The 13,672-nt window shown below is 34.6% G+C and overlaps 1 protein-coding gene across 5 annotated transcripts in view; it reads left to right on the top strand.

The window, feature by feature from the left end:
* slc12a7b (solute carrier family 12 member 7b) overlaps positions 1-13,672 on the top strand; it is a 64,210-nt gene that overhangs the window by 6,501 nt on the left and 44,037 nt on the right. The window contains exon 1 of one of the 5 annotated variants that reach the window (XM_016458812.1): positions 9,457-9,924. The exons of the other annotated variants lie outside the window; for them this stretch is intronic. Within the exon in view, the coding sequence (XP_016314298.1) occupies positions 9,819-9,924 (106 nt within the window). The 5' untranslated portion in view covers positions 9,457-9,818. Of the gene's footprint in view, positions 1-9,456; positions 9,925-13,672 lie in introns of those variants that run through there. 5 annotated transcript variants of the gene reach the window in all.

Here is a 13,672-nt window from a genome sequence, read left to right on the forward strand (position 1 = left end):
ACACAGAATAGCGTACGCTGCTTGCGTTCAGTGGTTATTCTCCAAAGTGCGGAGAGACACAGAGGAGACGAATTGTTGAATAAAGTCGTTATTTTTGTTTTTTTCGCGTACAAAAAGTATTATCGTCGCTTCATAACGGTACGGTTGAACCACTGATGCCAGATGGACTATTCTGACGATGTCTTTCATACTTTTCTGGGCCTTGACAGTGTTATTTACTTGGCAGTCAATGGGACAGTCACAAGCCTCCCGGTTTTCATCCAAAATATCTTAAATTGTGTTCCGAAGACGAACGAAGCTTTTACGGGTTTGGAACGACATGGGGGTAAGTGATTAATGACAAAAGTTTCATTTTGGGGTGGAGTATCCCTTTAAAAGCTATTTATTTCAGAGTGGTTAGAGAGCATTCAAAAGTACTGTTTCCATAATGTTTGCAAAATGATAAAATGGAAAGTTCCCTTCATGTTTTCCTGTAATGTTCGCATAACCAAGAAAGATTCATAGAACTTTGACAGAGAATGTTCACAGAACTTTGGCTAACATTCTAGCGAGAGTCTGTCAAAATTACGAACAAACTTCACTCCAGTAACGTTAATAAATCACTCAATCAAAGTTATCTGGTCTTATTATGTTGACAACACAAAAAACATTGGTTATACTAGGGCTGGGCGATATGGCCAAAACAATTATCACGATAAATTTTTTTCCATATCAGTCGATATCGATAATTATCACGATAAATGTCAAACATTTTTTTTATTATGCATTGGCCTCCCATAGTAGCATACATTTAAATCATGATAAATACAGTTAAAACCACACATATAGCACCTCAATACCATGGTAAAAATATAACTATATGGTTTTTAGGTAGCCTATGTTTAAATCACCGAGTCATTTGTGTTCATCGCTGAGTTCAAGCGCTTCACACTGGATCTCACAGCGCTGCTTAATTCTCACGTGACTGAGTAAACGCATGTGCTCTAGTGAGCTCGCACTGCGCGGCAGTTTGAACTTTGACGCGAGGGGATAAACGGTCCGTGTGGCGCGATTCAAAAGAGTCGCGCTGATTATATCGCGATAATTATCGTTATCGAATTATCACCCAGCCCTAGGTTATACATTATTTCTTGCACTTTTTTCTGAAATGTTTTTTTTTATTTTTTTTTATTTAAACAACTAACTACTTGTTTCAGAGAACCTTCAAATAATGTTTGCAAAATTCTAAAATGGAACATTCCCTAATATTTTCTGTAACATTCGCATAAACAAAACTTTTTTTAAAACAATTAAAAACTGGAGAACAGAGAATGTTTCATAACTAAACCGGGATGTTAGCACAACGTTCTCAGAACATATTTTTATTAGCTGAGAATGTAGCCTACTAGCCTGATAGTGTCCATAATTAAATAGAAAATCCAGTAGGAACATTTCGCAAAACTCCTTTAGTGTTCTAGAGAAGGAAATTAAGACATAAGATGTTGTAATATGACATTGAATAAATGATGACAAAATTTACATATTTGGGTGAACTTCTATTTTGGGTTTTGCTTTAAATGTGCCCTTTTCTCTATTTCTGCTCTGTATGGGACATCAGTCTCTGTGTTCATACTAGGAACAAATTGTGAATCACGTCTGGTGGTCACTGTCATGTCGGTCTTATAAAGTGGAAGGTGATAAACCTCACAATCATTTAGATAAACTGTGCTGCTGGCACGGTGGGGTTTTTTTGTTGGCCTTGTGTTTGGCCCAAGCTCCCATTTCAGGACCATCTCACGGACACCGGGATCAAACGACACTCTTGGATAATCTAGAATATTTTAGATATTTGTCTTCTGCTGTAGAAGAGCAAAACAAGCCGTCACCTGATCCTGCAGTGTTTGACGGACAGCTGAAGGAGAAGTGGGCGTCTGCTCTGACATTTGAGATGGGCGGCTCTGCCAGAACGACTGAGCATCTGTCATCACCTGCTTACGGACGCTTCGTTTTAGAGTGAAAACCTCTGCCAGTCTCCACCTGCTGACTGTAACGAGTTGAAAGTCATTTATAGTAATTATTTTATACGTGCCGAATGGATTAGTGCAGATTCCTCGCGTGTCAGAGGCGCAATGGCGTGACATTTTAAGATCCCTCTGGTTTCCGTTTTTAAGCTCCCTGTAACGTTTGTACATTCAAGTCCATTTTAGAAACACCGACATGCATTGGATGGGGGTGAAAATCTGCTGTAATAGACATGCAGTCTGTGTGTGTGAACTAATACTGTTAGTTACAGTTAGTCTGAAGTTACAGTTAGGTCAGATTAAACTATGAATGAACGATATAGATGCCAGTTTAAGATGTCAGAGATACAATTTACCAACTGAATATGCAATATTTATTAGCCTACAAATAATGTAATAAATAATATGCATTATGGGTAAATATTGTGTAAAATAAGTGTTTGTAAATTTATGTAAGGTGCATTTGTCATTATTACTCACCTACCATTTTAGTGTCATTAATATACTATTATAGTTTTTTATTTATATTTTAAATTAGTTTTTATTTTTACATTTTCTGTTTTCATTTTATTTTTGTCATTATTGGTTTTGTGTTTATATACAGATGCTACTCATCCAGAGTGAGCTTTTTACTGCCGTGGTTGCCGGCGGTTAAATAAATAAATAAATAATATAAAATACATTTTAATTTTTTTAAATGATATTTTTAAAATGTACTAGTAATTTTCAGCCAGGAGATTGTCCATTCATTTTACAGACATTTCCATTAACCCTAAAACACAACGCAGTGATGTGAAAAATCAATGCTTAAAATTCCTTCATATTAATACAGTACATTGTGCTCTATCTTTACAGATTTTTTTACAGTAGCTTTTATTCATTTTTATTTCATTTTTAGTTATTTTAGTACTTCAAGTCAAACTAAGAAAAATTAAATGTTGCCTTATTTTACTATGGCAACTAGCTGAAGTAAAATTAGATTAGATTAATTTATATAAATATATATCACTATATATCTATATATATATATAATTAATTTAACAAAAAGTTTTATTTTTTTTTTTTTTTACGATAATTGATAATGACGATAATTGTCACCTACTCTCTCAATTTTAACACTGGCATCACCATTAAAACAAACTCTTATCAGTCGACCACTAGTTGAAGCATAACTAAAATGGTTTAGTTCTCTTTTAGTGCCTAACCCGGGACAAATGAGCCTGTTTGTTTACTCTATAAATGTAGCATGGATATATTACTGCAGGCCTAAAGAATCTTTGTGTAAAACCTTGTCAACAAGTGGAAAGTTGGGTTTTGTAGATGTCATGATGCCAGGAAAAGTTTCTCTACATGCACTTTGTGGACTAACCCTGTACTGTTGATCGGTATAAAATCATCAATCTGACTGGACTGTCATGCCAAAAAAAAACATAATTTCATACAGAAATGCTTTGAAAGATGTTTAGATGTCCAATTCAATTTACCAAAGAACATCAGCAGATGGCAGCACATTTCTTCCTGATGCTTTGTTACATAACAGCTTCAAATTCTCAGCACACTTGTTTCTTCCAACTTCAACTAACTAAAGTTTCTTAACTGTTGTGAATGAATGTTCAGAGCACACGGTGTTATTTTGTGCTTTGCTCAGGAGCGCAGTAATGTTTACACTATGCTGTGATGTGTTATACGTGGGACTGAACTTGCAACATGACTGTTTGTAGTTTGTTTTTGTTGGAAGAAACAACCACTCTTACATCTCATTTGGTTAACCTTTAAATTACCTTACATATAGTAAAAAAATTAAATAAAAAATTAAATGTTACTATACAAATTATTTTTTAAATAAATAATATGGATACAATGAAATACAGTGCAATTTGATTATTTTTTTACATTTATTTTTTTTTACACAATAGTTTGTATATGTTTCTTTGTATTTGTTATCTGCTATGTGCGTTGTTTCAACACCTGTTTCTATTATGGTAGTTATATGTTATATTATAAAAGTGTGTATGTATGTAGTGTTTTGTTTTTAGTTGAGCTCTTGTTGTGTGTGTTGATGTGGTTTTGTTGTATCTTTCTCATTGGTTGTGATTAACCTCATGTCTCTGGCGTCTGATTCTGCATTAGCCTATATATTTGTTCTGACCACCAACGTGACCCACAATTCACTTGTTTGACCTGTCTGACATCTCAAAACACAATCGCTCACAATTCTCTGTGTTTGTATTGTATATTAGTGACTGTGTTAGCCTGTGCAAGATTTTACTGTTTATTTACAATTGCTTTATGCGTCAGTAAGGTTTTAGATGCAGCCCAGCCTTCAAAGAGCAGGAAATGTGGCCTGGAAAAAACAAATCCAGCTTCATAAATGAACTCAGCTGGATGTCTAAATCACACTGTTTCTGACCGGATCTGAATTTGTGAGACTATGGTTGATCTTACCTGCCAGAACGCTGTATTTGGGATTAGCCAGTTGGAGGAAATGAGTTTCCTTCTAAAAACTGAACGTCCTGTACAGTAGTTTGTACTGCTCACTGAATCCAAATACCCGCAGCTTTGGACGTTTTGCCAGTTAAAGGTCGTTGCACAGGTGGAACCAATTCATTAGAGCGAATTCCTTGCAGCTTTAATGTTTTCCTGTTGCTCTTTACTATTTCTGGGGAAGCCTATCAAGAACAGATGAGATGTTTGTCTGGACCATAAATGTTGGCATCTTTGGATTTGTGGTTTTAGTTGATTTCACTGTAATTATTTTTTGATTATTTCATTCTACTGTGTTATGAAATGCCTTCAGGGCAAGATAGCTACCATTTTTTGTTTTTATGTGTTTCAGGTTTAAGTCTCAGCTAGTTGTGGCCTGTTCATATGGACATGTATAGGAACACAAAGTCCATCATAATTGGAAATTCCTTATGGTGATAACTGAGCAAAACTCGTTCACCTTTTTGCTGTTATGTATTCAGTCTCTGTCAATTGTCATATCTGTGAGCACACAGATATTGCTAATGTTGCTTGGTACCTTACAAAGACTTGTTGCTGAAACATTGGTAAAAACAAGCTTAAAGGTGAGTGTGCAGTTATATATTGTAGTTTTTTCCCCCTAACTTGCACCTCCATAAGGTGTGCGTTTGCTATAATGCTTCAATAAAGATATGTTGCCTTTCATAAACAACTTGCAGCTCACAGTGTCCATATAGGACGCAAGTGGCATGACGAATTAAAGGACTAATAAACCCAAAAATGACAAATTGCTAGAAATGTACTCACCTTCAGGCCACCAGTGATGTAGATGAGTTTGTTTCTTCATCAAATTTGTAGAAATGTAGCATTCCATCACTTGCTCACCAGTGGATGCTCTGCAGTGAATGGGTGCCGTCAGAATGAGAGTTCAAACAGCTGATAAAAACATCACAGTAATCCACAAGTAATCCACACCAGTCCATCAGTTAACATCTTGGAAAGTAAAAAGGACTGTGTTTGTAAAAAAAAGAAAAGAAAAAAAGGGGGAAAAAAAGAAAACATCCATATATCCAATATGATTTTTAACTTCAAACCATTGTTTCTGGCTAAAATACAATTCCATGATCCATAATAAGGCTTCCTCCAGCGAAAAAGTCCATCTCCTGTTGTCTCTCACATCAAAAACCACCCACATATTTATTTAGAGCTTTTTGGGACTGTTTTGGCTTGTAAATGGTGCTTGATCTGTGCATATTTTTCTCCTGATTCAGATGATACAACTTTTTCACTGAAGGAAGTGTTATTATGATTTACAGAATGGAGTCGAATTTTGGCTAGAAGTGACAGTTTCAAGTTAAAAACGAACATTTTTTAAAAATTGAATTACTATTGTGATGTTTTTATCAGCTGTTTGGACTCTCATTCTGACGGCACCCATTCACTGCAGAGCATCCATTGGTGAGCAAGTGATGCAATGCTACATTTCTACAAACCTGATGAAGAAACAAACTCATCCTAATCTTGGATGCCCTGAGGTCATGGACATTTTCAGCAAATTTTCATTTTTGGGTGAACTATTCTTTTAACTCTGCCAAGGTTTAATTGTGAGTAATGTGTGTTGAGCAATGATGCAAAAGAAAACAGCATCAGCACGTCCGTGAATCCCTGTGTTTTTGGTCCATTAGTCAGCCCATGTTATTTTTATCACTATGACCCGGTTGGTTTGACCGTTGAATCCTTCAGTGGGCCGTTTCTGTTCTTGAGTCCGTCTGTTCTGAGCACTGCAGTGTAATTCAATCTGAAGAGCTCGACTCCCAGAACACCCTGAACATGAGAGCATCCTTTGTGTGAGTGCAGCTTCACATTAAACTGGTGCCTTTTGGTCTTTCTAGGAGAAATGAATGGTCCACATGTCATGTTAACAATGAGGAATGTGTAATAAATCACATTACTGATATCTGCGCTGACTTCCTCTCTGCTAATCTTTTATGGCTCCAGTTTGTCCTGCAGACATGAATGATTTCTCAAATCATGTGTTGTTGAGGAAAGTTGTGCGGTTTCTTTACTAAGTGATCAGACGCACCATTTTAACCTGCTGTACCAGAAAACAGGTGGAAAAACTTACTATATAGGGTTTGTGTGGTTATCTGTAATGATTGTGGTATCAGGATTCTTGTATCCCCTTTTTACAAGAAATATTGACAGAACTTTACCTCGTTAAGCCACTTTCAGATAAGTTTATCAGTCAAGCCATTGACTTTCATAGAAGACATAATGAAGCTCTCATTTGTGTTTCAGGGAAATATGAACCTTATGTTTCTCCAAATAAAATGTCTGCTGGGTTAAACTTAAAAAAACTTTCTTCTCTCTTAAATGTGTGCATTCCTTGTGAAAAAGAAGTGCACTTAATTGTATTGAATGTGCACTTGTAATGTACATGAAATCTTAAAATGATAATTAAAAAAAAAAAAAAACATTCATAATTTAATATCATAATCATATATTAATATATAATCATATAATATTAATGACTTAAAAGGCCACTTATGTTTACTTAAAGTGAGTACACCTTCATGACTATTTTTCTTATGAAGTACAGTTTTAAAAAGTGCACTTTGTAATAAAATCAAATTAACTTAATTAAAATTAAATTAAAAATTTAAAAAGTAAATTTTACTTTAAAGTACATTTTAAATTGTAATCTTTTGCCATGCTTCAATGTGGACTAACATACTAATGAACATGTAAAATGCTTGATTATAATTTTAACAGTATAGTGCGTTAATCAATATTACATTTAAAGTTAATATATTTTTAAATACTGAATTGCAGCTTCATTATTACAAATGTGTTATTTACTAATACATGACATAAAATTTTCAATTGAAATGACAATAAAATATATTTTAATTTACCAAAATGCATGTCTGTATATTTGGCAGTACACTTTAACTGTAATTCAATAACAGAAGTAATTCTAAAATTATATATAAAGATGTACTTAAGTCCTATTTTAGTGGATCAAAAAGCACTCTAAATTTCAGCTAATTGCATTTAATATAAATCTAAACTAATAATACATTTTTATTTATTTGCAAATACAATTAAGTGTCTGAAAGCATTACATTCAGTTTGCACATAAGTATATTCTTATTTCCGTAATAAGTACTCTTTGCTAAAGTATATAAATAAGTATGCTAAAGTTTACTTGTTTTTCACAAGGGATGTTTGATCCAGATGAAGCACACATTGAAGAATGCTGCAGGTGTTTCTTAACTCCACGAATCATCTAAAAAAAAAAACCAGAGTCTGCGTTGCGTAACTCAGCTGAAGAAATTCACATAACCACGACGTAAGAAAACAAGCAGAAACATTACCAGTATTTTTAGTAAACCTGTTTCAGATCTGACTAGATTTATTAGATTTGAATAACCTTTAACACACTTTTCATTTTCATCTGTAAGTTTCCTAATCTAAACCTCTGTTTGATGTAAATCTAGACGTTTTTACGCAGCCAGTGCAGGCTCTTCATTACTCTGCACTAAACTGCATGTCAAGGGTCATGAAGACAAAACAGCTCATGACTTGTGCTGCACGGGAACTATTGCAGCCATGCGTTACTACAAAAGATCCTACCATATGTCAAGTCTTGTATTGTTCATGTGGAATGAGCGCTTCTTAAAATAAATAACCGTCTGTAACCACAGAGCTACGCTGTTCGGCTGCTTTAATGATAGGCTGCTGTGTTCATGGCCTTGCGTTTGCATTGTGCTCATGGGCGAGTGTGATTTACATGTGCATGGTTCACAAACAGTTTACAGTAACGTTTATTACACTTTGAATTGCAGCTTTGATGTTAAAATACTTTCTTCTATCCCAGGATAATATGCAGTCATTTGTAGTTTTTGCAGTTTCATTTAGTACCGCTATTGCTGCAGAAATAACACACTTCACATGCTTTTTGGTCACAAATGGGTTTGCAACATTTTACATCTGTAGTATGACTTACACTACTTTTCAAATGTTTTTTCTTTCTTTCTTTCTTTTTTTTTTTTTACTTTTATTCAACAAGGACATTAAATTTATAAATAGTGACAGTAAATGTATTTATAATGTTAGAAAAGATTTCTATTTCAAATTTATGCTGTTCTTTTAAACTTTCTATTCATCAAATAATCCTGAAAAATAAAATGTATCCACAAAAATATTCTACAGTACAACTGTTTTCAAAATCGATAATAATCAGAAATGTTTTTTTGAGCAGCAAATCAGCATATTAAAATGATTTCTGAAGCATCGTGTGACACTGAAGACTGGAGTAATGATGCTGAAAATTCAGCTTTGATCACAGAAATAAATTACATTTGAACAGATATTCACATGGACATTTTTAAATTGTAATAATATTTCACAGTATTGCCATTTTTACTGTATTTTGATTCGAATAAATGCAGCCTTGGTGAGCATAAGAGACTACTTTCAAAAACAATATTTTGATCAAAAAAACATTTTCAGTGATAAGGACTTCCATTGCTAAGTAAATAAAAAAAAAATACACATTTTAATTCCTTATATTGCTTTCTAAACTGAGGTTTGCATGGAAATGCAGGGGATTTAATCATGAAAATGTAAAATGAAGATAAATAATTTACAATCTACTAAAAAGATAAAATATTTAATTTGTTCACCTGCATGTCATGTGACCATTAACCGACATTAGAGAACCATGAATATGCGAATATGGTATTAATTTGTTTAAATATTAACTTGAAATTTACTGAATTTTTGTTAAATTTTTAGTACATTTTTGTTAATAGCCTTTATAGATTTTATTATTATTTTTTAATTCTGTTGTAGTTATTTTACTGTTTTAGTTAAAATAAACAACAATTTGAAATGTTTTCTTGGCAACTAGTTGAAATAAAATAAGTTTTTTAGATTTTATTTAATTCCAGTTAACATTTATTTTACTTCAAGTATAACAAATCTGATTTGAATGGTTTTAGTTTTATTAAATGATAATAACCCTGTTGACCCGGGAGGAAGTTTCTGGAAGAGGTTCGTAATCAATAGCTTCCTTTATCTGGTGTGTTGTTGTGTCTGTGGAGGTTCACTCTGCCGCAGGAGAGAAAGGAGACGGCAGCTCCTGTGTGTGTTAAGGACGGCCCACGGGGCGGGGCTTTCCTGCGTCCTTATATGGAGGCAGGCTGGTCACATGGTCGAGCCGGTGTCAAAGAGATAGGAGCACAACTGAGAACTTCGAACCACTGCTCAAACAAACCAGCGCAGAGGAGGAGAGGCAGAGGGTGAGACAGACAGATAAGGAGACAGACAGACGCCTCACATGGTGAGAAAATGCCCACCAACTTCACCGTGGTCCCCGTGGATGATGGCAGAAAGTCCTCTCAGGAAGACTCCGATGACAACAACGTCCTGAAGGAGGAGGACGAAGAAACCGTAGGTGAGATGTTCCCTCTGAGAATTTTCCAGACTGAATCCAAACAGCTCGGCTGGATCTGGTGTAACGTGCTGCTTCAGGTTAACTGAGCGGGTCACTGTCCGGAGTTTGTTTGTCTTTCTCTCTCTCTGCGCTGAGCGAACACGCCTTCTCATTTCCTCTTTTCACATGGGTGAGAGGAGCATGTGCTGAAGACAAGCTCATGTGATGTTGTTCGGGAATGTTTCCTGCATCTTTTGTCATGTCATGAGCTTTGTGTTGGTCATTTAATGCTTCTTTTAGTGCACGTCATCACTGGATGTGCTGAATGGAGTCAATATTTGTGCATTTATTGCATAAACGTTGGCAGTAAACAGAGTAGCTCTTATTTCTACATTCAGTTTAACAGCATCTTTCTTGTGCCAAATAAAGCAGGGTGATACATTGAATAAATGCACTGAGTTTTGCTGGCAACATAAATGAATGCTGCAATATTCTAATGCACTTTTAAAGTTTTCTAAAAGATTTAATAATTAGACTAGTTTTGTGATCTTTGTCTTTTGAGGACAGTAGGAAAGAAATGAATAATTAGTTGTGTTTCATATTGAATATTAGTGTTAAATTCACTGTAATTTTTGCGAGTAAATGCAAAAATCATTTGAATCACCATAATGCTTATTACAATATTTTGTTCCTATATGCTTACTGAAATTCACTTTTGTTTTGAAGGCAGTAGGATACAAATTTTAGTAAAAGCCTTTTTATATTAAACATTCAAGGTAAAAAGCATCATCTTGAATAGTGTAATTTTTATGCACTTTAGTATTTGGATGTTAAGTTTTCTGAAAGACTTTATTATTGGACTAATTTTGTGTTTCTTGTCTCTTGAGGACATTAGGATAGAAATGTTTTTAGTAATTTAATATTTCAAGTTCAGTCAAAGCTCTAAGCAGTAGGATTCATTAATGTGAATCACTTTCAGTGAATCGAGTCTCTGATTCAGTGAATCATTTGCATTGTCAATCTGAAGTGTTTCCCGTGACACTTTACTTTTTAAGAAAAATGTTTCAACAAAAAAAGTTAAAATACTTTTAAAAATTCAATAAAATATTTTTTATTTATATAATAGCACATATATAATATTATCCTTTTATTTATCCTTGTATTATTTATTCTTAAGTTAATTTAATGAAAAATGGTGTTGAACACAAGCATGGATTATCTTAAACTAGTTATTTACAGTATTTTATTTAATGCATTAAAGATGTAGGTTGAAATTATGGTTCCTCTGTTTGAGAAAAACATTGATTTCTTTCCAGTTTTTATTAGCACTAGTGCCAGTCTCTAAGTTATAAAGTGCATTATGCCATGTAATAAGCACAGGTCATTGAGTTCATCTTCAGAAACTGACCCTAATTACACGATTCACCAGCTGATGGCTTTTCTCCTGCTAATTGCTACCCTGGCTTACAATTATGGCCCAAATTTTACAGACTCAGTAGAGCAACTGAACGCATATTAAGGGTTATGTAAGCGGGCAGTTTTCAGTGTTGTGCAACGGCTGTTTTTCTTCCTCGACTCTACTGCGAAATGAACACGGACTCAGATTCCAGTCAATGCTATTGATTTGTCATGTTACCTGCTTCCTGTTGGTTCCTGCCGGTGGGAGTTTAAGACCCCACCCTTCACATTCCCCGTAATCTCTGGAGCTGCTCTTTGTCTGTATATCTTTTGGGACATTACAGATGAAGGTCACGGCTCACGGTGTCCACACAGAGCTGATTTCAGGCCGTAACCACAAGAGGCTTCTTATAGATAAGGACACTCTCACTCCCTGCTTTTCTGCCTGATTACATATTACTAGGATACGGCGCTGCGGCCGACATCTGTATCCAATTATTCTAGATCTCCACCCATGAAAAAGACAACCTGAAATTGAATAACAGAGTAACTGTAAACCCTCTCAGCGTGTGCTTTATCTACTCAAAGCTTTCAGCTCAGCGAGAATAAATATAGTTATGTGGACTTGCATTGTTGGATTAAGTTTTATTAAACATCATTTTAGGTGTAGCATATGCAATGCTGCAGAAAACACTGTAAGTGTGATGATTATTAAACTGAAATCAGCAGGTTTGGTTCACACTTGTCTTCAGTTTTCTGCTGATTCTATGGCGCAAAGCAAGATGATTATTAAAAACATCCACGTCCTAAACAGCGCAGCAGCTTGTGCGTATGATAACTGTTGTTAGTGGCCCTAAAATATAATTTTTGATGATTCCAGGGCAGTGAATCATGATTCCACCCTGTGTTGGAAACCTCTTTATTCATTAGTAAGTCCATACTTAAGGTTAGCAGCATCAACTTTTGCACAACATGCATTTTTAATGCTGTGAAAACACAGATATTTTGTCTCTAAGTGGAGTAGGCAGTGTTTGTTTAATGCATAAGGAGGATTTTGAAAGTATGCATGGAAAATAATGAATTTCTACATGGATGTGAAGTGGTTGGTGGTTAGATGAACTAATTTCGGTCAGTTCTCATGCATAGTGTGTGTAATGAGGGTGGCTTCAAATGTCTGTGTGTCACCGGTTGGTTACGAAACCACGACTGCTTAGAAGAGAAAGACTGGTCAAACTGAGTGCACATTGAATTTCTGCTTTCTGAAGAGATGATTGTTTGTGTCAGACTGAGATTGAATATGGCAATGAAACTGATTGAGGAACTTCATGTTGCTAAAGATTGATACAAAATCTTTGTCTCATTGTAAAAACATTTTTTTCTGTGGCTCAGTGGTAGAGCATTGTGTTAGCAGCGCAAAAGGTCGTGGGTTCAATTCTCAGGGAACACACATACTGGTAAAAAAATGTATAGCCTGAATGCACTGTAAGTCACTTTTAGTGTTGTCACGGTACCAAAATTTCAGTATTCGGTACCAATACCAGTGAAAATCCACGGTTCTCGGTACCAATTTCGAAATACTGGGTCTTTTGACAACACTAGTCACTTTGGATAAAAGCGTCTGCTAAATGCATAAATTATAATTATGATTATTATAATTATTATAATTATTTTCACTAGAAAAGCAACAAAACATTTTTTTATAAATGAATTTTTTTTTTGGAATTTCTAATTTTTGGGGGAATTTTTATTATTCAACACAGCTTCATGTTATGAAACATTTGAGTTCAAAACAAAAGACTCAAAATAGTAAAACTAATGTTGTATAGACTCTAAATTCTCATTGTTTTTTGTTTTTTTTTGGACATTGTAAACAATTCAATTATACTTTATAACCTTAAAAACGTAACATGTTTTTCTTTTTGGACACGTCCCACTCTATATTTTCATAATGCTTCATGTTTCTTCTGCCGTTTTCACATGTAATTAATGAATAATGAATGAATCAAGATGTCCTTACTGCTGATGATATCCATGCAAATGTCTACCACCATAGAAAATCATTTTATTTCTCTTTTATTTACGATAAGTCTAAAATAATTGCAAAAACAGCTTTACATTATGAAACACTTGAGATGGAAACAAAAAACTCTTTTTTGATTCTGATTGGACGAGCTGTATTGCATGGAAATTGCGACCAATTAAATTCCACATTGTGCTTACACTTAAAAAAACACATGTTGTTTCCTTATATTGAATTGTTTGGGACACGTCCCACTGTATTTTTCTAATACTCCATGTTTCTTCTGTCCTTTTCCCATGTAAATAATGTAAAATAGTCCTCACCGCTGACATCCATGCAAATATATCTACC

Source organism: Sinocyclocheilus anshuiensis, unplaced genomic scaffold, assembly GCF_001515605.1.
Source record: "Sinocyclocheilus anshuiensis isolate Anshui unplaced genomic scaffold, SAMN03320099.WGS_v1.1 scaffold415, whole genome shotgun sequence".
Lineage (NCBI taxonomy): Eukaryota > Metazoa > Chordata > Actinopteri > Cypriniformes > Cyprinidae > Sinocyclocheilus > Sinocyclocheilus anshuiensis.